General features: G+C 40.1%; 1 protein-coding gene across 2 annotated transcripts in view; it reads left to right on the top strand.

Annotated features, from left to right (window-relative positions):
* CNTNAP5 (contactin associated protein family member 5) overlaps positions 1-24,925 on the top strand; it is an 879,857-nt gene that overhangs the window by 814,336 nt on the left and 40,596 nt on the right. For both annotated transcript variants that reach the window (XM_068544014.1, XM_068544015.1), the window contains exons 20-21: positions 15,380-15,510; positions 23,142-23,229. In XM_068544014.1, the coding sequence (XP_068400115.1) occupies positions 15,380-15,510; positions 23,142-23,229 (219 nt within the window). The remainder of the gene's footprint in view (positions 1-15,379; positions 15,511-23,141; positions 23,230-24,925) is intronic.

The following is a 24,925-nucleotide window of genomic DNA, read 5'->3' on the forward strand; positions in this document are numbered from 1 at the left end:
TTCCATCCTCACTGGGAGCACCAGCAAAAGAAAGGCACATAGTAGATGCTCAATAAGCCCACGGGGACTGACTGACTGGTGGATGACCTCATCACATCACAGCTCATTTCCATCGCATCACTCATGGTTTCTGAGCCCAGCTTTTTCTCATCTGTAAAATATGGAGTGTTAATCACATGGCCTCTGCCCACCCACCAGGACCATCATTAGCATTTGCCCTTGTTTTTCCTGTAGGCATACTACATGACATTCTCCATCTCAGTAGCGAACAAGGTTGCTTGCCATTTCTCTTCAGTGCATGTGGAATGTTTAAATCTTTTTTGAGAGATTAAACTGGATAGTTAGGCAAGGGCATGCTGTATGTGTCCGAGTGCATGACTGAGAGAGAGAGAGTATGTGTGTTAGTATGTTGTCTGGGGTGGGGGAAGATATTATTCTCTATTATTATTTGAATCCTACTGTACCACATGTTCAGGAAGGAAAGAAGGATTGAGGAGAAAAATAAAAAGTATTCTGGGCTGCTTCTATGGTCTCTTCTCTCTGTTTTATTTTTGATCAGTAAGCAAAGACCCTTCCCCAACAGCTTCCTATCTGCCCTGAAACCAGGGTGTTGATTAGAGGACGTAGTTTAGGCCTGGAGACTTCAGGTAGATTTTCAACTTCTTTGAGCTTCTTTTTGTTTGTTTGGGTGCATTTATAGCAGAAAATAATAACTATTATAAATTGTCATGGCATGACCTCTGACCCAGGGAAATGGTTGGTTCCTCTTAGGGATGGGGGGAGGAATCTTGGAGCAAGTCTTGGGGACGGCCCAGAAACAGACTCCATGAGCCTGCATCCTGGGACATCCCTAAATACCACCCTACTCCTTCATCCTGTGAAATGTGGTGAATAAATACACAAGAATTTGTGCAAGGCTTGGCACTGGATAGGCGCTGGATAAACCTCACTTCCACCCTCTTCTCGGAGTGTATCTTTCAGATGCAAATCAACATTTCCATTTCTAAGGCTAACGTTGGACTCAGAATAAGGGATCAGGAGGGGACAACATCCCGGACAGGACCCTCACTTAGGAACAGGTGGGACTCTACCAGCCGGACTTGGAGGAGCCCCTCCTCTCAAGAAAAACCTCCACCTGTTTGTTTCTGTGCCATTAAACACGGTTCTATGGTTATGTCTTGATGAATTTACATTGTGAAAAGTGCCTGAAGTTATTCATGAGCTAGTTACACTCTTTGATAATGATTTTTATAAAATGCTTAAGAAATCATCTCTAATTGACCAACATTTATATTTTAATTTATGGAAGTGCCTGAAGCCAGCGCTAACTGCTCGGCAATCCTCACACTTGGCAGCCTGCACAGGACTGACAGACATTAGGAAAACACAAAGGCTCAGGAGTGTGGGTAGCTTCTGACCATGCTGTACCTTTCATTTCTTCAAAACTTAAAAACAACAACAACCAGCACCACAAGAGCAACATTATTCTATGCTCAACCTTTTTTTTGAGTGTTGCTTCCTCACCACTTCTGTTAAGTGATGCACAAGGAGTTAGATGCTGAGCGTGACTTTCAGACCTGGTTATTGAAAGCAGTATGGCTCCGCTCCTTGTAGGGATGCATTTATGCTGTGGGTCAAATCATCACCCACTCTACTGCCTGGAATGACAGACTTAGAAAATGTATTTGAGTAGTCATCCAGAACAGCACCTTTGAAATGAACTGTTATTTTTTAAATTGAAGTATAGCTGATTTACAATGTGTGTTAGTTTCAGGTATACAGAAAAGTGATTCATATATATATATATATATATATATATATATATATATATTCTTTTTCAGATTCCTTTCCCATATAGGTTATTACAAAATATTGAGTATACTTCCTGGTGCTATATAGTAGGTCCTTGTTGGAATTAACTTCATAAATAATATTTGGAAAAAGCAAAATGATGTGTTGGGAAACATCATGGCTTGACAGAAGTGATGGTTTGCTTAAAAAACACGATTATGTTTCACATCCCAAATTTGTATCAAGTATTGCTTTTTATTTATTCTCCACAGGCACACCTACCTTCCACCCAACCCCAGACATGCAGTGCATCCTCTGTTCCATCTCCCTCCATTCGACATACTATTTCCTCTAGAAAACCCCACTTTTTTGCTCTCATCCACGTACCTAACTTTTATGTGTTCTTCAGGACTCCAATTCAGGGCTTAACACCCCAGGCGAGCCTCCTGTGATTTTTTCAGTTTTCTGTCATAAGCGTATCCTTTCCCAGCATTTCTCTTCCCTGTATTGTAATGGCTTTATTGTTCTGGGTTGCACCAATGGCTGTGTGTGTCTTGGGAGAAAGGTTGAGTCTTTCTTCTCCGGGTCAGTGTCAATATCCCCATTCCTGGCCCATCAAGGGGCTTGGATCTTCATCTGCCATGTGTCGATGGAGGGTCTGCTCTGGCGAGCTCTTTACTGGGCCCCAGGAGATGTAAAGAAATGACCAGGAGCTCCTCGATACAGGGAAGTAGTGGCCCTTAGTGACACTGTCACCAACTAGGTAACAAATCACAAATCGTGACCCAATATTTCTGTGAATTGGCATCACTTTATATCGTCAGGATCTGTGGTCCTTAAAAACTTTTAAAAAATGTCCAAAACACATACAACTAACCTTAGTTCCAAATATTGTAAAATTGTAAGTGCCATGATCAAAAGCTTCTATATTCAAAAGCAAATGGATCTTAAAAAGGAAACAAAATTTACAAAGCCGCCTCATCTCTAATATTTTAAAGACTAATTACAATGTTGAGTTCTAATGACTATTGCCTTTGAACTCCATAAATTATACACAATGAATAGGAGAGAGTTTTTAAATGGAAGTAAACTCTAATTGGGTCTCAGAAGAAAAGAAAACAGATCTTTAGTAGCGCGATGAAATCTCCAAACACGTAAAGCTTTGGCCAGTGTCTCTTATGGAGTTTCGTGGTCTGTGCGTTTTACACATGCTGTAAAGACTAAATTCAGAGGACAAGCCTAAACCAGAAGAACTTGTTTGGTTTCATTCATACATATCAACTGACAAATACAAAATTAAACTCCTAATTTCAGAATTTTATGTATTTTTCTTTTGTTGAAAAAAGGCTGATATTACATGATGCAGGTAATAGGGAACCAGTAGGTCTGGACAGAATGCCGTGGAAGAGGGATAGTTGGTCTGCATTTATTCCCAGTTATGGGACTCTTTTTCTATGCAAATGACTTTTCAGTTAAAGGTAAGAGATTGTGAAATATTTTGTGCAAATGAAAACAGAAAGGCTGAAATAGAAGAAGATAATTGTTGCTTATGAAGGTTCTTAGAATAAGGCTGTATGAAGTAAACCACAACCCATCACCAAATAGGCTGGAAGCTTTTGTACCTGTTTATGACTTCCTCTGAGAGTATTCAAGGTTGTTTTTGAATAAGAAATTAATCGAGCCCCAGAAAACCATCACAGCTGAGTGGATCTGAGAATGCCCAGCGCATTGCAGTTGCTGACTCATGAGAAATTCTCAATGAGCTGAGAATATTTTCTTTAGGGTAACTGATTGTTTTCAGTTCTAATCTGTCCTCACCTTGCCAAAGATAGAAACTCGGGAGAATAACCATAATGTTTAACTTTGCCATGATAACGGACTTTATCTTCCGTGAAGTGTGCAATTCTTTTAAGTATAAACTTTCTTTTTTTTCAAAGAAGCTTAAAAATATGTTTTTTTTTTGTTTTTTGGTTTTTGGTTTTTTTGGAGACATCTCATGAAATTTAGCATCCAATTGTGCATGTGGTGATTTGAGAACAAGCTCTGGACAACTGAGTTTGGCTTCAGAATGGCCACAAATTGTTTTTTTATGTTTTCTCTGTGAAGTCTAACTAAGCGGGAATAGCATACAGACATAGGCCTTCATCTAAATGGGTTTTATTAAATGCTTTATCTTCATATGGTGGGTGTAAGGAAGAGATGCAGAGTGTGGATGTTACCCTTCCTTGCCTGTGAGGTTATGGGAAATGCAGATCACAATCAGATTAGAGGAAAGGTCTGCATGAAATGGCTGAGATTTAAATGTCCATCCAAGTTAGACAAACTAAATCGTCCTCATATGTACAATTAGCATAAAATAATAATGTGTATGACATATTTCTGAGGTCTAAAGATGAAATATGAGAAAAGCATTTAAGACAATCCCTAGAACAAAATGGGCAATAAATCATATTTTAATAATACTGATTATAACAGTAACAATAGCTAACATTTATAGCTATAACAATGATAATTATTAAAATTATTGTTATCAACCCTTAAATAATTGCTTGCATTATATACGTTTAAGCATGGATGAGATAAAGGGAATATATTTCATTATCACTGAAAATACCTATTCATTCATTCATTCATTCATTCTATTAAAAAATTCAATAAATATTTATTGAACCCCTTCCACCCAATTATATGCTAAGCATTTTTCTTGACACTGAGAATATCCCAGGGAAAAATACAGGTAACGTTCTGTTACCATGGAGCTTTCAATTTAAATGGAGGATGAAAAATCACTGCACAAATTGAAAGATGTAAAAATTAATAAATGAGTAGATTGGTGATAAATACTATAGAAATAGCTATTTGAAAGGCCAGGCCCTTTCAACAATGTCTGGCCAAAATATACAGTAAGAAATGTTTTTACATAGTGACTCAGCATGGGATTGTATGTCTAAAACAATATTTTTCCTACATATGGTGGCTCATATTTATGTTTTCTGTTCTAGATTCTTCTATTTTATTAAATCTCTGCCCTTATACATTCTAATGGAGGGAGATAGGCAGTAAGTCATAAATGTAACAAGCAAAATGTTACAAGATGATAAGCTCTATTAGGAAAAAAAAAGAGCAGGGTAAAGGAATCAGAGATAGTACGAGTGAGGTGGGGATCTTGCAGTTTTTAACATGGTCATCAGAGAAGAACTCTTGAAACCAGTGATATTTGAGCAAAGACATGAAGGAGTCAGGGATGAGGTGGAGGAGCCTTGTGAGTACCCAGAGAAGATCATTCCAGACAGAGAACAGGAAATGCAAAGTCTGAAACAGAGATGTGCTTGCTCTCTGGGAACTGGTAAGGAAAGCACTGTGGCTGGGCCCCAGAGATGAGGGGGAATGTAGTAGATGGTGAGGAGAGAGAGGTAATGAAGACCTTAGGACCTTATAATCGCAACAAAGATACTGCCTTCTACCTGGGCATATATCTGGGAAAGACAAAAATTCTAATTTTGGAAAGATACATGCACCCCAATGTTCATAGCAGCACTGTTTACAATAGCCAAGACATGGAAGCAACCTAAGTGTCCATTGACAGGTGAATGGATAAAGAAGATGTGGTACATATATACAATGGAATATTAGCCACAGAAAAGAATGAAACAATGCCGTTTGCAGCTACATGGATGGACCTAGAGATTATCATACTAAATGAAGTAAACCAGACAGAGAAATACAAACACCATCTGATATCACTTATATGTACAAAAAAAGATACAAATGAACTTAATTACTCTTTTTCTTATTAAAACAGAAATATATCTACAGACATAGAAAACAAACTTATGGTTACTAAAAAAAATGGAAAGGGCAGGGAGGGATAAATTATGAGTTAGGGATTAACATACATACACTACTCTATATAAAACTGATAAACAACAAAGACCTACTGTGTAGCACAGGGAACTACATTCAATATTCAATACCTTGTAATAACATATAGTGGAAAAGAATCTTAAAAAGAATTACATTTATATACCTATATATATATATATGTATATGAATCACTTTGCTATACACCTGAAATTAATGCAACATTGTAAATTAACTATATATCAATAATGAAAACCAAAGATGTTGCTTTCTACACTGGGAAAGAAAGATGGAGACCCACTGAAGGACTTTGAGCAGAGGAGTGGTTGGTCTTCTTTATGCATTAACAGGATTGCTTGAGGTGCTCTGGGGAGAATAGACTACAAGGGGTTAGAATAGAAGAAAAGTAGTTAGGAGGTTATTGAAACAGTCTGGGTTAGAAATGTTGGTTGACTGGTTGAGTTGATTGGTAATAGTGGAATTGGTGGCGAGTCAAAGAAGTGGTGAGACTCAGGATATATTTTGAAGGGTGGGGGACCAAACTGTGTCATGCCCTATTGGACATAAGGTATGAGAAAAAGACACCAGAGAGGAATCCAAGATTGTTTGGCTGAGCACCTGGATGTATAGGATTGTCGGTGCTTAAGTTGGGAAGAGTCATAGAAAGAATGGGTTTGGAAGAGGTCATGAGTTCAGTCCTGGGCATATTAAGTTTGCGGTGCCTATTAGCCAACCAAGAAGAGAGATAATTAAATAGAGGAGTCTGGAGTTGAGGGCAGAAGACCAGGCTGGAGATATAAATTTGGATATTGGTCTGCATTTAGATAGTATACCGGGTTCAGCTGTGTCCCCCCAAAACTGATGTCCACCCAGAACCTCAGAATGTGAACTTATTTGGAGATAGAGTCTTAACAGATATAATTAGTTAAGATGAAGTCATGCTGGATTAGAGTGTACCCTGAATCCAATCACTGGTGTCCTTATAAGAAGAGGGAGATAAGGATACAGAGACTCAGAGACACATAGAGGCACACAGAGGGATGAAGGCCATGTAACATGACAGTAGAGGCGGAGATTGGAATGATGCAGCTACAAGCCAAGGAACACCAAGGATTGCCAGGAGCTACCAGAAACTAGGAGGAGACAGGGAAAGATTTTCCCCTAGAGCATTTGGCAGAAATATGGACCTGCTGAGACTTTGATTTCAAACTTCTAGCATCCAGAGCAATGTGCTACAGTAGCCCTAAGAAACCACAAAGATGGTATTTGGAGCCATAACACTGGATGAGATTGTCAAGGCAGTGAGTGTTGATAGAGAAGTCCACAGATTGAGCCCTGGGACTGCAACATTAAGAGGACAAGGAGAAATAGTGGACTCAGAAATGAGGGAAAAGGAGGGGCCAGTGAAGTGGGAAGACAACTAGGAGAGAGTAATGTTCTCAAAGGTAATTGAAAAGTTTTATAAAAGAGAAGAGAGTGATTGGGTACAAGGCTGGTGAGAATAAATTGGAGTTCATGAACGGAAAATTGGATTTAGCAACATGAAAGTCATTGATGATTTGGCAATAGAAGTTTTGATGGAGACCCTGGGGTAAAATCTTACTGGAAAGAGTTTAAAAGCAAATGGAAAAGAGCAATAAGGTTCAGGAAGTATAACATGATGCCTCAGGAGTTGCATCATAAGCCAGAAGAGAGCAGAGAAACATGGGCATGGCTAACATTAAGAAAGTTGAAGAAGTTTCCTTTTATTCCATTGAAACTGGAAAATAAAATGCTAATGGGAATGATGACATAGAGAGGAAGAAAAATTTTAAAGAAGCAGAGTATTGCTTGAGTGATGTCTTCAAGCAGGTGAGAAGAATAAGTAGTGCCTACGATGACATTAGATAATCATGGACAGTTCATATAAGTCAATAGAAAGGAAGGCAAACCATACAGGCTCAGAAATTGATCTGATAGTAAATATGGTGGCAGAAGTTTCTGGGAGCTTTGTTCTGATTGCTTCAGTTTTCTTAGGGAAGCAGGAGTCAGGTCATTAGCTGAGATGGGGGAAGAAAAAGGTTAAGTTGGAGATCTGAGGAAAGAAAGAAAACCATTAAGTAGTTATCTAAGTCAGTGAATGGACTTAGGATATACAACGAGGTTGAGAGGACACAAGAAAGCCCCACTTGAAGTTGATCATGAATAATTTAAAGTGGTTTATAAGCAATTTGCAGGGTTTATATTTTTTTTGTGCCAGCTAAACCTTGCAGAGGTACAGTAAAAGTTGGATTTTAGCAGCTATGGTTTTGCCAAGCAAATATCTTCATTCAATAAAGTATGAGTGGGCCAAGGGAATTGAGAGTTTATACAAGAAGAGGGTCATGGTGATGCACCAGCAATTTGAGTTGGATAAAGAGAGAAAAGAGAACATGAAGGGGTTGAGGAACACTGAGTATTTGGTGAGATTAATCCTTATGCTAAGGATTGTGGGATATACGGTAGATCTATTTTTAGTTTTATTAAGGAACTTCCATACTTATCTCCATAGTGGCAGCACCAATTTACATTCCCACCAACTGTGTAGGAGGGTTCCCTTCTCTCCATACCATCTCCAGCATTTACTATTTGTACACTTTTTAATGATGGCCGTTCTGACCGGTGTGATGTGATACGTCATTGTAGTTTTGATTTGCATTCCTCTAATTATTAGCGTGTTGAACATTTTTCCATGTTTCTGTTGGCCGTCTGTATTCTCATTTGGAGAAATGTCTATTTAGATCTTCTGCCCCTTTTTTTTTTGTTACCACATAATCAAGCAATTCCACTCCTGAGCATATATCCAGAGAAAAGTATAATTCGAAAAGATACATGCACCCCAATGTTCATTGCAACACTGTTTCCAGTAGCCAATACATGGAAGCAACCTAAATGTCCATTGACAAATTAATGGATAAAGAATATATGGTACATATATACAGTGGACTATTAGCCATAAAAACAATGAAATAATGCCATTTGCAGCAACGTGGATGGACCTAGAGATTATCATACAAAGTGAAGTAAGTCAGATGGAGAAAGACAAATATCATATGATGTCACTTATATGTGGAATCTAAAAAATTTATATAAATGAAATCTATGAAACAAATATAGATTCACAGACAGAGAAAACAACTTTATGGTTACCAAAGGGGAGGAGGGATAAATTAGGAGTTTGGGATTAACATATACACACTACTTTATATAAAATAGATAAACAACAAGGACCTACTTATAGCACAGGGAATTATACTTAATATCTTGTAATAATCTATAAGGGAAAAGAATCTGAAAAAGAATATATATATATATATCACTTTGCTGTACACTTGAAACTAACACAACATTGTAAACCAACTCTAGTTCAATTAAAAAAAAAAAAAGAAAAAGGATTGTGGGAATCCAGGGATTAGATGAAGGGAACCCGAAAAGGAGAAGATTGCAGTCAGAGAGTGAAATGCTTATAATTGGAATTACAGAGAGGCTGCAGTTAGTAATAACAGATACTGAATTCTGATATTGATTCCATGATGTACTAATCAATCATGACTAACAGTTTGGAAAACATTGTTAGGAGGAGGTATTGAGGTAGGGGTACCTGGATACATGAGGCATCACTGCATGGGTCACATTTGGCCCATGAATGAGGAGGGGATTTCTGGCAAATATCTGTAAGAGGAACATTCCACGTGGAGAGAAAAGCAGGTGTAAAGACTCTAAGGCAGGAGTGGACTCGGCACATTAGGGGAACACAAAGTAGGTCAACAGTGGCTGGAGTTTAGTGAATGAGGGCAAGTGTAGAATGAAATAAGGTCATATAGGACCTTAGAGAAAGAATTTGGATTTTATTCTAAGCGCATTGGGATGTCATTAAAACATTTTCATTAATGACATCAGATTTACCCTTTAAAAAGCTTATTTTGACTTCTGTGTATAGAATGGAGGGGTGTGAGGGAAAAGAGAGTTAAGACTAGCATCTGGGAAGTCAGTTCAGATGTGTTACAATGGTCCAGGTGAGAGATGGTGATGGATGGATGACGGTGTGGTGGCTGAGCTGGAAAGAGGTGTAGAGATGCAGGACTTACTTTGTAGAGACCAGAGAGCTGCTGATGACTTGGATGTGTAGCATGTATATCTGGTAGAGGAAATGAACAAAGTAAGAATGACTCCTAGAGTTTTGGCCTAAGCAACCAGAGGATGAATCAGACAGTGAAGATAGAAGAGGAGCTAGTTGGTAAGGATGATCTGGTTAGCAGACACTAAAGGCTGCATAGGAAGCTGCATAAGTCTGTAATTGATGTTAACGGATGAGGATTGGATGGGAATCAACATGTAAAAGAGCTCCTTCTTTCAAAGTCAAATGATAAAGCAAGAAACTGACATGCTCTATTAACAGAAATATAAGAATGGACTCCTGTTCCATAGTGGTACTCCAGCACCTCATGGGTTTTTCCATTGATGTTTGTGGGAGCTGGTATATTTGTCTTCCCTTTTAGATCTGACATGGACACTGGGTACCCAGGCTAATTTTCTTTAAATATCACTTTGTATAAATCAGCCCAGTCACAATGTGTTTAGAGCCCTTTATGGGGTCCCTCTTTACAAGAATAAGTCCAAATTCTTTGTCCTTCTAGTACAAGCCTTCTCCATGTGGCTTCTCTCTTTATTACCACTCTCTTCCAAGTTCTAGGGTTTTAGTTTTTCCATCTTTCAAAATGAGGAGGTTGGTTGGGTGAATATGTGCCAAGATTCTCATCAGCCCTACTGGCCTATGGGTCTACACTTCAAGCATGGTAAAATTCAGCCACGTTGCTCTGCTTATATCTCTACAGCTACATAAGCATAGTACTTTTTTTCTTCTTTTTGCCTAATTCAGTTCGACCTTCTTCAATAAACTTCTTTCTCTGAAACACTGTTTCTAATTACCTCAACCCTGTAACTGCTCATTGTCTTCACTCTTTTGAATTCACAAAACATGTATCTATATTGTCTATCAAATCACTCATCTTTCCCTTTGCCCAACCATCCACTTCTCTATTCATCAACTCATCCATCTATTTGACCAGGCATGTCTTCGGAGGCAACATGATCTAGTGGGAGGAACATACGCTTTAAAGTTCTATACTCCTGGGTTTGAATCCCATTTCATTATGAATATCATTACTATTATTTTTATTATTATGTTTTACTTGTAGAGCATTTTACAAATGCTCACCTTTCTATCAAATCACTCACCTTTCCCTTTGCCCAACCATCCATTTCTCTATTCATCAACTCATCCATCTATGTGACCTGACATGTCTTCGGAGGCAACATGATCTAGTGGGAGGAACATATGCTTTAAAGTTCTATACTCCTGGGTTTCAATCCCATTTCATTATGAATATCGTTACTATTATTTTTATTATTATGTTTTACTTGTAGAGCATTTTACTCCACTGAAATTCTACTTTCTAATCTGAGAATCTGATAAAAAATATCTTTAGTACCAGATTAAAAACCTAATGTATATGTATAGCTGATTAACTTTGTCATACAGCAGAAACTAACACACCATAGTAAAGCAATTATACTCCAATGAAGATGTTAAAATAAATAAATAAATAACAATTCTAATACATGGTAGGCATATAAGCAGACAAGTATGACCTTGCTTTTGCCTGCTTCAGATTATGAACTCCTTAAAGATAGAATTATAACATTATAACTATTTGTTAATTTAGTATCTGACACACAGTAGACATTGAATAATTGCTAGTTTATAATGTTGATGAAGTGGTAATCACATTCTCCAGAGTGGCCATTTTATTCAACAAATGACTTTTGACGACTTGAGATAGCAGACCCTGTGTTATTCTCTATAGACACAAAGAGGAATAAGCAACCATTCCTCCTAGAGAAGCTTACATTCAAGGAGAAAGACGAGCAAAGCATGATACACTGAGGTTGTTACTAAAAGTGAGCACAGTGACAATATAGGAAGGAAAGATACTATCAGTTTTGGGAGCAAGTGGAGACCTAGGTCACATCAGGTGGGTCTTAATGAAGCAGAAGTTGTTGTCATAGAGATAAGGAGGCAGGGGTGGTCCCAGAGGAAGAAAAAATGCACAAAGGCAAGGAGGAGCATTAGTTGGGGGGGAGGCGGTTATTTGGGATAGTTCAGGTGTGATTCAGTTATGAAAAATATGTATGTGATAAAGTTGGAGGGTAAGAAAAGGACTTTGCATGTCAGGCTAAGCAGTTGGAATGTTTCGTGTAAAATTAAGGAGCCTTGGAATTTTTTAAGCAGTAGAATCACATGGCCAAGTAAGTCTATGTTAGAATACTCACACTAATGACAGTATGGAAGACAGACTAGTGTAGGAAAAGTGGCGAAGTGGGAACACGTAAAACACAACAAAGTGATGTTCTTGAAAAACCTGAGGTGTGAGAATCTTTCTCCTAAGGCCCAACTCGAGACGCTAGATATATAGTTGGAATTTCCGATTCTGAGTTTCTAGTCCATAATTTTCACCTTCTCATGAGTAGGTGATTGTCAAGAAGAATATAAATAGTAAAATGGTTTGCTAAAAGAAATATAGTTATCATTTGTAGAGTATTAGAGCAGCTTTGAATATAGATCTATCAGAGAAACACAGGGAGAAGCCATGCGAAGAAAAAGGAAGAGCTTGGAGTGATGCATTTACAAGCCTAGGAACGCAGGCATACACCAGAAGCTCAGAGGAAGCAAGGAAGAATCCTAGCCTAGAGCCTTTGAGACAACAGTTCAGACTTCTAGCCTCCAGAATTTGACACAATAAATTTATGTTGTTTTGAAAGGAATGACAGGAAAGAAGGAAGGAAGGAAGGAAGGAGGGAAGGAAGGAAGAAAGGAAGGAAGGAAGGAGGGAGGGAGGGAGGGAGGAAAGGAAGGAAGGAGGAAGGGAGGGAGGGAAGGAAAGAAGGAAGGGGAAATAAGCAAGTAAGTAGACAGCACGACCCAATACATGTTAGGCTAGAAGTGAGCACAGGATCTATAGGAGCAGAAGAGGGCACCTTGGAGAAGCCAGGCAAGGCTTCCTGGAAGAGGTAACCTGGTGCTTACTTTTGGAGTTTGGGTAGGAATAAGCTTAAAGGGAAAAGTCGAAGTGGAAGATCGTTCTTGGCTGAGATGAACACATGGGACCCTGTGTTCCATGGGAAAACCATGCTCTTTAGAGCTAACTAGATTTCGTTTCTGAGTCCATCACTTACTATGAATGATGAAAAGTTATTCCTCCCTGCACCTCTGTTCCTTCATCAATCAAATGGAAGAAGGAACAAAGAACTGTTCTAGATGAAAGAGGAGTCATAAGCAGGAACTCAAGCATAATAGAAGCCGAGGGGTGGTAACTTTGTCCAGAAAGTAGCAAGGAAGTTTAACAGACTATGACTACATCCTTTTTGATTTAAAGTAGATTCCTTATCATTGTGTTTAAATACAATTTTTTTTTGGAATCAGATTTCTCTTCGACATTTTTTAAAATGACATTGATAATACCTGTTGCATAGTTCTAAAAATGATGACATGGATTTTGCTTGGAGACCTAAAAAAGTGAGGCTAGATACAGCTAGCATGCTCCAATATTAATAAGAGCCATTAAAACTTTTACAGCATACTTGCCGGTGACCAAAGGTCATTCCATTATACGTATGTTTATTCCAGAAGCATATTTGGAAAAGTCTTAACTGGGGCTCTCTCAAATCAATTTCTAATTTCCACACCATGAACCTCTTATTTCAGCCCTTATTCACACACCCGCAAATGTATGCCCTTTATAATGTAGCAATGTCAACATATACTAACAAAACAAACAAACAAAAAGAAATGGAGAACACACAGGAGGGTATACATTATAGTTCCCTGAATAAATTGTAGTGAACACCTGTCTAAGACCATCCTTTTGTTGCTGTTGTTGTTTATTAGATTCAGAGCATCTTCTCTCTGTCAGTTCCCTGTCTATTAGACTATAAACTTGCAAAGTTTACCATTATGTTAAACACTGTTGGATGCAAAGGTACAGGTGGGAGACTCTAGGGAGGAAATGGAAGCAGACAGATGAATCATATAAAGGAGTTAGAAGAAGGCTTTAGGGTAATGAACTTTTTGGGGTCCCGGGTAATGCCATCCAAGAAGCTGACAGTAACCTCATGACACCAGAATATACACTAGAAGGAGAGACGTGCCTCTTTGCTCACTGACCAAGCAATTGAATACAAAGCTGAGGGGAAGGTGATCAATGAGCCTCTGGGCCTGACTGTCACCATCTCACCCCAGTGCCTCCTTTAAGACTGGAGTCAGCCCTTACTGGTGTCAAACTTATGTTGAAAAGCCATGGGTTGACCCTGTCCTCCTAGGAGCTGTGTGACAATGAGTTAGCAAGAGGTTTCAGGAGCTCTTCCTAGGGTACTTAGGGAGTCACTGATTGCATCAAACCTCCTAAGAAAGTGAGATCAATATCTGTAGAGCTCTAGAAGAAATGGTTGAGGTGTTTTAGACCTAAACTGGAATGTTGGGGAAGATATAGAATATCTTAGGCTACTTAGGGAGTCACTGATTGCATCAAACCTCCTAAGAAGGTAAGATCAATATCTGTAGAGCTCTAGAAGAAATGGTTGAGGTGTTTTAGACCTAAACTGGAATGTTGGGGAAGATATAGAATAAATACCTTGACAGGGTCCTGGTTGAGATTACTGACATCTAAGATGGATGGTTGCTAGGCAGGTATTGGTAAAGATGTATAAAATGGAAGTGATTTCTAAAATGGATAGGTACATACAGAATGTGTGTATGAATGACCCACACAGTGGGAAGGTAAGAGAGTCCCAAGTAACTTCAAGGAATGTGGTCCTTATCACCACGCCTGACACATAATTATCACATGCTGATTTATTTTATTGGGTTGAATTATATATTAAAAACCCAAGTTCTTAGAACCAGAAGGAGCCGGAAAGAGCATGCCAGCCACCATCCCACTAGTTCACAAGACGGGCCCTTTCCCTTCCCCTGGCAGGCCTCTTGCCCCATGTCTGAGCTCCTCTCAGCACCAAATATGCTACTACTGGGGAGCTATGATTAGTTTTTAAGTGAGAAAATACACCCCCAATGGAAATTCATGATGATCAGAGCCAAAAGCAGAGGAGGAATCAAGGAAACCAGGATTAGCGGTAGGGAGCTTCTGCTATTGGCTGACTATGTTGGGTCATGGCCTCATTACCCCAAATTATTCTCTCCCATTCTGCCTAGATTACTTTACAATCTTATTTCACATTACATATTCTGAAATTCCAGGAAGGCAATTAGGAAGAAAGGGAGTTCTAGGAAATGGTAGGAATTGAAGAGAGTGTGGGAAATGACTTTATCTTATTAAAGTTTTCACAATCCAGTTACAAAATAGACTTGTGGTTGTTTTATTTTCCAAACTGGTATTTTGGTTTCTGATAACACACACACATACACACACACACACGCACACACAAAAGTATTTCAGCTATACTCAGGATTTTTAATATGGACCTAGATGCTGTAGTCACAAGATATGTAATACCTTTTAAAAATGTGAATGATGAAAAGATTGAGACATAGGTCCCTAGAAAGCAGTCACAATCAATTAAAAGACAATCTGATCGTATTTTTGCATTTATGGCTCCTATCTTTAATTCTAATGTCTAATGTTTGTCTTTCAAGGAAGCTTACAAGTTCACTACCAGCTAAGCAAGGAAGAAACCCATGTATTCACCATCGATACAGAGAACTTTGCCAACAGAAGACTGCACCACCTGAAGATTAACCGAGAGGGCAGAGTGCTTACCATTCAGGTACCTTACTTCCCTTCTTCTCATTCAGCCAAATGTGCCTTTGGTGCTCAATACAACTTTTCTGAGCTTCGACCCCGAGCCAACTGTGCAGCTAAGTTCTGGGGACAGGTAAAAACCACACTCAGCCCTAGCCTTTGGAGAATTAGAATAGTGGTCCTCAGGGTGCATTCCCCTCATCAGCATCAGTATCACTTGGGACCTTGTAAGAAATACTCATCCATCAGTATCATTTGGTACCTTGTAAGAAATACTCTTGGGCTCCACATCAGATCTACTTAATCAGAAACTTTTCTGTGGGGAGGGGGAGCAGGTGATGCTGATGTCTGTTCAGTTTTGATAACCCCTGAACTGTAGCATAATGAGGAAATCACAAGGGATGGGTAAAGGCTGTGGGAGGAGAGTGCACAGGTGATACAGGAGCATGGATGAGGGCACCCACCTCACCTGAGCATCAGTACGGGTAACCCTGAATAACAAGGATGGGAGGTTAGAAGCACCAACCCCCGCCCAGTCAAAAACTTGAATATAACTTATAGGTGGCCCTCACTGTCTTCAGTTCCTCTGTATCCACAGTTCCCCATCTGTGGATTCAACCAATGGAGGATCCTGTAGTACTGTTGTATAATATTTACTATTGAAAAAACTCCTCGTATAAATGGACCTGCACAGTTCAAACACATGTTGTCCAAAGATCAACGGTACTTACATTCTGGAAGAAGTTAGGAGTAAATTGAGTCTTGACGTTGATTTTGAATGGGCTGGGTGGGGAAGAAAGAGGCAGAGGGTCCCAGTGAGCCCCTGCAAAGCTGTCTGAAAGAGCAGAGTGTGTGTCAGGCACTCCACAGAATTCCCGGGGTCTTGGTACAAAGAGGAGCATCAGGCAATAGTGGATCACACTAGAAAATGGGCAGAGTCCAGACCATCCCCCTTTAGAATCATGACCTCAGGCGAGCTCTTAAATCTGCCCAGAAATCACCCCTTAGTCTTTGTTAATTCATCCATCCTCCTGATCTCCTAGATGGCAATTTTAAACTTTCCCTCTCTCTCCTTTGACCACCGACAGTTGCAATTCAATCTCCACTCTTGGTAGATGACTTCATTTCCTTCTTTCTGTGAAAGAATGTAGCATTCAGAAGAGAACATCCACACGCTCTCAGCACATTTCTCCACCTACTTCCATCTGTGTCTGTGCACCTCTTTCCCTCCTGTTGCTGAAAACGAACAGCTAATGGCTCTAGCAAAGGCCTGACCAATCACTTGTGGGCCAGATCTCATACCTGGTGGAGAGCATCACTGCAGCATTACCCTCCTCACCTTTCTTTACAGCATTTTTCCAGCTCTACTTAATGGCCTCCCAAAGCATAAAGCATGCAAGTATTACAGGCATTAAAGAAAACCAAAAACATGAACAAAAAAGTACGGTGTCGGGAAGGAAGGAAAACTCACTCTCTTATCTGACTCCATGTACTGCCCCATTTTCTCTTACAGTTTATTGCCCAATTCCTTGGAAATGTTGATTATAGGCTTGTTCTCCAAATTTCCTCTTCCTTTTTCTTAAACCTACCCAATGAAAGTTTGTCGCTGAGCGGCTACAAAATCACACTTCTCAAGAGAGCAGTGGCCAGATCTTGCCGAATCCAATGGTCTCTTCCTCATTTGTCTTTCACTGGCATTTGACACAGTGACCTTTTCTTTTGTATATATTCTTTTCCATTATGGTTTATTACAGGATATTGAGTATAGTTCCCTGTGCTATACAGCAGGACCTTGTTGTTTATCTATTTTATATATAGTAGTGTGTTTATGTTAATCTCAACCTCCCAATTTATCCCTCCCCCACTCCCTTTCCCCTTTGGTAACCGTAAGTTTGTTTTCTATGTCTGTGAGTCTGTTTCTGTTTCATAAATAAGTTCATCTGTATCATTTTTTAGATTCCACATATGAGTGATATCATATGACATCTGTCTTTCTCTGTCTGGTTTACTTCACTTAGTATGATCATCTCTAGGTCCATCCATGTTACTGCAAATGACATTATTTCATTCTTTTTTATGGCTGGGTAATATTACATTGTATGTATATATCATATCTTCTTTATCTGTTCATCTGTCGATGGACCCGTCGGTTGCTTCCCTGTCCTGGCTATTGCAGATAGTACTGTTATGAACATTGGGGTTCATGTATGTTTTCGAATTAGAGTTTTCTCTGGATATTTGCCTGGGAATGGGATTGCTGGATCACATGAGTTGCCTTTAATTGACATACGCCTGCTCCTCTTTTTGTTCCCCTATAGCCTCTTCTGAACACAGCAACCTGAGTGATCCTATTAAAACATTAGTCAGATCGTGACACTCTTCTGTCCAGACCCCTTCCATGGTTTCCTTTCTTACGCAGAGTAAAGCCAAAGATCTTGCAGTGGCTTAAGAGCATCTCCATGACCCCACACACCTTGCTCTCTTCCTGCTGTGACTTCTCTGATCTCACCTATTCCTGTCCCCTCTGTAACTCCACTCAGGCCACTCTGGCCTGCTTGCTATTTCCAGAGCTCTTGACTACGCCTGAGTTTGCTTTGCCTAGAACACGATTGTTCATGTATCTACATTGCTTACCTGTACTTGTACTTCCTTCAGGACTTCACTCAAAATTTGACTCAAGGATGTCATCTTTGGGTGCCTTATTTAATACAGAAATCCAGCTCCTTGACTTCAATCCTAAACCACTTAAGCACTATCTAGCATCCGATACAACTTATCTATTTATCTAATTTCTTGTCCTATCTCTCTCCTCTAAAATGTAAGCTTCATGAGGACAGGGATTCTTGTTTATTTTCATTACCATGGGACCCCCAATTTATCAAGCAGTGTCTCACATATAGCAGGTCCTTAATAAATATTTTTGACTTAGGTGAATTAATTCCACAAGGCTTATGTGGAGAAGATTAAATTAGCCCTGTGGAGAGGGGAAGGGAAACCACTGGATTTAAGCAGGAGAAGTAGCATGGGAAGGCTTTCATTTCCAGAGGCTCGCTGTGATTGCTCCATGGAAATACACATTTGGGAGCCATGAGATATAGAATGGAGACCAGGCAGGAAGAGAAGATAAGGGCCTCAACTAGTGCAGTGGGGTAGCCAATGAGAGGAAGACTTGAGAAAGGTCTGAAAGGAATGTCAGTAGCCTTAGGTGACTGTCTGGATATGGATTATGGGATAAGTCAAGACTGACTATTCGTTTTTTTGATTGGATGGAAGTTCAGGAGTCATTGGCAAATATAGGACACAATCACAATTCCTGAATGATTATAATTTAATGGACTCACCTCTAGTATTGACTCTTGAAATAAGAGTTAAAAGTCTTTGGGTTGAGGCCAGATTAGAGGACAAAGGAGGTGGAAATGTTGACATCTTTTTTGAACATGTCTTGACTGAGGCCTTGATGGGACATCTGGGCTGCATGGTGGTGGGCATTTGCATATATGACCCCTTCTCTTTTTCTTTCTATTTCCTGTCTTCTTTCCACAAACAAAAGGCACAAATAGGGCAGTGAGAGAACAATGGGGTACTCCCTTCTCTTCTCCATCTCAAGGGTTCCCACCAATCAATCAATAGTCAATGATAAGCACATATCGGTGGAAGACATACCATTTCCAAAGCACAGAAGTAGCAGAAAGAAATGGAGACGGAGAGTTTCTTTGTTTTTTATCTCTAAATCAATTTATTGACACAGTCACATGACATACTTGTCTCTGTGACACTCTCACCCACCCCCATCCCCCCTTGCTCTATCTCTTCTCCTTCCTCCCCACTTAGAACAAGCCTTCCCTGGCGGTCCAGTGGTTAGGACCCTATGCTTTCACAGCCGAGGACGCTGGTTCAGTCCCTGGTTGGGGAACTAGGATCCCGCATGGCTTGCACAGCCAAATTTAAAAAGCAACAACAACAAAACCCAAAACAACAACAAAAAAAAATAGAAAAAAAAAAAGGAACAAGCTATTTAGTAAAAACAGAACGGGGTAAGCCACTGCCCCTTCTCAGTCTCAGGCATTACTCAGAACCAGTTATAAAGAGAGGGCAGACGGTTAGCACTATACTCAGCCAGCCAGAGGCCTCCAGTAGCTAAGAACAGACCCTCCCACAAGGTACAGTCTTGAGTTGCTAGTCCTTCTCCTCTCTGCCCCGTGTGACCCTAGGAAGGAGTCCTTAGGCACCAGGGCTTCAGGCAAGAGTGAGAAATCCTGGTGATGATTTGATAATTGTTATTTGGCCAGTGGTTTCTAATCCTCAGGTGCCCCGACCCGTGCCCTGGTGGTGGAGGTAATCTACAGGGTCCCTACTTAAAATACATTAATGTCATTAAACAGATTAAGCCAGGTTACCAAAATGCCAGCACAATTACGAGCTGTAAAGAAGGAGGAGGCCCAGCATTTTCAATCCATGGAGTTAATGTCTTCCTCTGAGAGGTGAAGACCCTGAGATCAAGAGAGGGATCCCTAGTGTGGGACAGGCTTGGGTGTAAATCCCAGCTCCATCACTTATGCTCTGGGTTCTTAGACGGGTTATACACCTTTCTGAGGTTCAGTCTATTTATCTGTAAAAAAAAGTTTGAGTGTTGTGGGGATGGGCTGGGGTGCAAATGCAGCTGAGCTCAGTCGGTTCTGGTAAAGGTTCTGTGAAAGAGCATAACTAAAGGACCAAATGCGAAGCTTGGCATCTAGGGGTCACAAAAAAAAAAAAAAAAAAGAAAAGAAAAGAAAGAAAGAAAAAAAGAAAAAGATTTGTTCAATTTCCCTCCTTTTCTCATCTCATTTAATGACTTGACAAGACCACTGGGCATCCTTGGTTCTGAGATTAACAAAGCTTCTCCAGGCCAGATTACAAATTTTAGGCACCCTAAAGTTTAAAGGACTGTGGTACTTCACTCCCTCACCACCTCACCAAGAGCAGTTAAAAAGAAAAGCAATCCTAAAGCATAAAATAAACATAAGGGAGTATAACATAATAATGTATTTCTCGTTGAAGACTTCAGTGATTGCCTAGTCCCTATCATAAAGACTGAGGTCCTAGAAATAAATGCTTGTGGTACAACTCCCCACTTTTTTTTGCTTTTGCCCTGTGCATTTGCTAAGCTTTTCAAATGGGTAACCCAGCACCTGAGTCAGTACTAAGGGTGCCCTCAGGTGTACTCAGGTGCCCTCACTCCACGTCAGGGCTGGAATCCATTCCCCAACTATCTCAAGCCTTCTTTGAATCATCCTACCTTCATCTCCAAACCTTTATAAATACTTATTAAAAAAATAACCCTTTAAGTGTCATTCACCTCCTTCTCCCCCTTCTTTGTCATCTGGTTAAAGTAGAAAGGACCAGGTAAGTTCCCACAAAGCAGAACAGTAGGACAAGAATGACTCACATACTAGAACAATTAGCTCTTCCAAGCGTGACAGTGTTGAGGGAATCACTTGCATAGGAAACTGATCCTTTGGAGCCTGGGGAGGAGGTGAGAGGCAGGAGCTAGAGGAATCTCAGCTCAACCTTCAGTTCTAAGAATCCTTCTACTGCTCTCCACTCAGCAGGAAATTCCCACTCACTTTAGCCTCCTCTCCAACCTGGGCGACAAAACATGAGAAGAGGCACCCTGCCCCTTGCTGGAAGAGACAGTTCCAGAGTGTAGGTGAGAGCTCTGTGATAAGGCAGAGAGAAAACTCCTTCAGGGCAAGGACTGAATCTGGGCATTAAATAGATTGCAGGTGAGGACCATGGGTATGAAAAACCCTATGTTGTATAAAGGTGTGGAGGCCACCAGGGCAGCCGGAGGCATACTGGTGTTGTGATGGATGCTGTCTTCATAGCCCAAAAGATAGAAAGGGAATCAGTACAGGATGTTTGTTTATTCACTCAACAAACCTATCTATCTTTGGAGTTACTTTCCCAGTTTCTGTAGTAGGACTTACAGAAAATGTGTATCAATAAGATGTCCTCGAAGAGCCAATAGTTTAGTGGGGAAAAATGAGGGGGAGAGAGAGAGAGAGAGAGAGCAGATCATTAAAATACAGCATCTTAAATGCAAGGTTAGAGGTAGAAAAAAATAAAAAGGCACCATGAGAACAGAGAACAGGATCAATTAATCTAACCAAGGCATCAAGGAAAGCTTCCGGGAGGAGGTGGACTCTGGGAACACTTAGAACAGTATCTGGCACATAGAAGATGCTCAAACATTTGTTGAATGAATTCTGTAGAAATTTAGAAATAAGAACACACAGTGATTGTCTACAAGCTGCTCAAGCATCTAGAGAGATATGGACAAGTAAAGCAAACGCCATATTGTGTGGTTGGCGGGCCACATGCTGAGGGGACACTGCTATGTGATGCTGTGTGGCCTTGCCCAAGTTTGTGATCTCTGTGACATCAGTTCCACCATCTGAAATACAGGGGGTAATAATGTCTATTTCACAGTATTATAGGGAAGAATGCATTTTGAAGGATACTTTAGTATGGTGTCTCATACATACCAAGTCTTCAATAAATAACAAGTATTATTAAAGCATAATTTCATGAATGAAAAAGAAATAAACCATATAATCACATGTCACAAGTCATAGACACTGACTTCCTTCACAGCAGAAACCACCGTGGGACCCAGAGTCCTGGAAGAGGGTCACTCTGAACAGCAGTGGGTACAGAAGGAGGGTCCTGGTGGTGGGAGCTGGGAGCAGTGGGTGTGTGTCCTGGTCAGCTGCCCCCCAAGGGGAGCCCGGGGACAGGCACGCAGCTGACGGGGTCTTAGTCTCCTCTTCCTACAGATGAACTGTGATATGTTACAAGGATCCTTCCCAGGGATAACATCATATGAATATTCAGAGTAGAGCCGGGAAGAAACTGGTAGGGTTTGACTAGACAGAAAAAACCTGGGGATGGATGGGAAACGATGCCTTGAAATGGGGAGGAGAACAAAGAGATGGAACTGGAATTAACAACGTGTGTGGAAAGGAGGGTTCCCTAAAGAATGACCCTAGAGATAAAGTCCCAAAGAATCCCCCTCGTGGCTTTCACTCATCTGCAAGATGGGATTATCATCTGTTCATGTTGGTGGAAACTGTTCAGCTAGCCTCCCCTCCCCAGGGTCAAACCTTTTGTCAAACTGAAATAGTCACTCAGGAAAATCCCCCCAGGGCACCAATGAATGAGGCCAGGTCAGAATGATTAGAGCAAAGGAGGTGGTAATGGTTTTAAGGACCAAATGGGGAGAAGTGGGGAGAGATTGGGAATGAATGCCTGCTTTCCTTTTAATGTTAATCCTGCACAGCGAGCCGTTCTTGAAAGGCTTGGTTTGTTTGCTTGTTTGCAGCAAAGAATTTGGTGAGAAACTCTCAGTGGGGAGATAAATACCTGTCAAAAGGTGTACAGAATTTCCCAGGGAGAAGACTTGTGTGAACGCCTTTATTTCACCAAGAGTAAAGAAACGGGTATTTTATGCGCATTGTGGGAGAATTAGCGAGACGTTTCTCATCTCTCCAGAGAGAAAGCCCCAGAGAGGGCTCTGCCCTGCGTGTGTTTTCAAAGCTGTTTCATATGGGAGTGTTTTATGTCCTGGACATGCGGACCTCTGCTGATGCCTCTTTGTTGTCTCTTTTCCTGCAGATGGATCAACACCTCCGACTCAGTTATAACTTCTCCTCAGAGGTTGAGTTCAGGGCTATCAGGTCCCTCACCTTGGGCAAAGTCACAGGTTTGTTTTTCTCGTCCATGCCTTTCCGGCAGGCTCTGTTAAAATAAATAAAGTAATAAATAATTTTCATCGGGGGAAACACCAAGATGCGGATAATATCCAAGATGTAGAACCAAGAGTCCTGCTATGGGAGGCTGAGAGGTACGTGTGGCAGGACCAGAAAGTGGCATGTATATCTACTTTGTAGAATCCCGAGTAAGGTAAATGAACAAAGTGATTCACCAAAATAATTATTGTTACCTAATTTCAAATTAGTTAACTTAAAGCGTTTACTGAATTCCTTTAGTTAAATTTATGTAAATTTCACTTAAATAATTTAAGGATTTGAACAACCCAATTATTTAATTCTGTAAGTCCTTAATCTGTTTTCTAATTTATCAAAAATTCAAGTAGGATTGGAATCTCCTACGATAATAATGGATGTTCTTTTTTCCTACAGGAAGATCTGTGAATTTTCATTTTATATCTAATGATGACTTTTATTAGGTGTAAGCAAGATTGAAATTTTTATATCTTCTTGGTGAATTGAACTTTTTTTTCACACTGGAGTAATATTTTTTAACTCTAATGTCTCTGTGCTTAATCTAGTTTGTTATTAATATAGCTAATTCGGTTTTGCTTTAGTTAGTATTTGCCTGGTATATCATTTTCCATATTTCCCTTTCAATCTTCTATTTTTTTAGCCTTATATATGATCTTGTGAAGAGCTATAGCTAACTACTGCATTTTTATCCAGTTTGGCCATCTTCTATTTTATAAATTGGCAAATGTAAGCCCCTGTACATTTGGGGGTTACTTGTATGATTGGATTTGTTTCTGCCTCCTTATTTTCTACTTGTCAACTTTTCCTGTGATTCTAGCATGTTCTTTCTTATTCTCTCAGTCACAATACAGTGCAGAAAACATTCGTAACCCGAGGCATTTTAAGCAGGAATGGATTTAACTCAGGAAATAAGTTGCTTTTAAAATTGTGGCCGCACTTACAGTGTGCATTCTTGTTAGAGTATTTTGGAGTAACTCCCCAGGCAGCTCTGAGCTCATGAGTGGGGAGCTATTAACTCCCAGGCCATCCCTAATGCGAGGCTAGAGTCCAGATGCCACTGTGGCCGCAGTGGCATGTGTCAAATCCCAAGAGGTGGAGAAGGTCTCATAAAAAGGGTGGCAGAGAATACTTCAGGTTACCATGACTTTGCTGGCCAGTAGAAAAAGCTGAAAAGGCAGATAAATGACTCCTGTCACACTATAGCCTTCCAGATTCATAAACAGTACCTAATTTCCAGAACGTAATGTGCATCCAGAAATCTATCTGCTGTCAGGTCTGGGAAATGTCAGTTTTAGTTGCTAAAATGGCAGTTGAATGAGCCAATCAACAGTGACTGACTTCTAGATTGAATTTTACATTTATTTCTTATTCCATTCCCCCCTCCTACTAATAATTATTATTATTTTATGTAGACACTGCTTTTTTGATTTATTAATGCAGTCACTAATTTGTTGGAACCTTCTACTTTCTACCAGATTCGATTTCCTTGTTTCCGAAGTAAATTCTTCTGAATTTTTTTCTGTATAAGGGGTCCTTTATCTGAAAACAGGAGTTTCACCTTTCATCTTTATTCCTGGAAGATAATTTTGCTAGATGTACAACTCAACATTGAAGGATTTATCCATGGGTGTGATGGAACCAGCTCACACTGGC

Source organism: Eschrichtius robustus, chromosome 5 (assembly GCF_028021215.1).
Source record: "Eschrichtius robustus isolate mEscRob2 chromosome 5, mEscRob2.pri, whole genome shotgun sequence".
NCBI classification, from domain to species: domain Eukaryota; kingdom Metazoa; phylum Chordata; class Mammalia; order Artiodactyla; family Eschrichtiidae; genus Eschrichtius; species Eschrichtius robustus.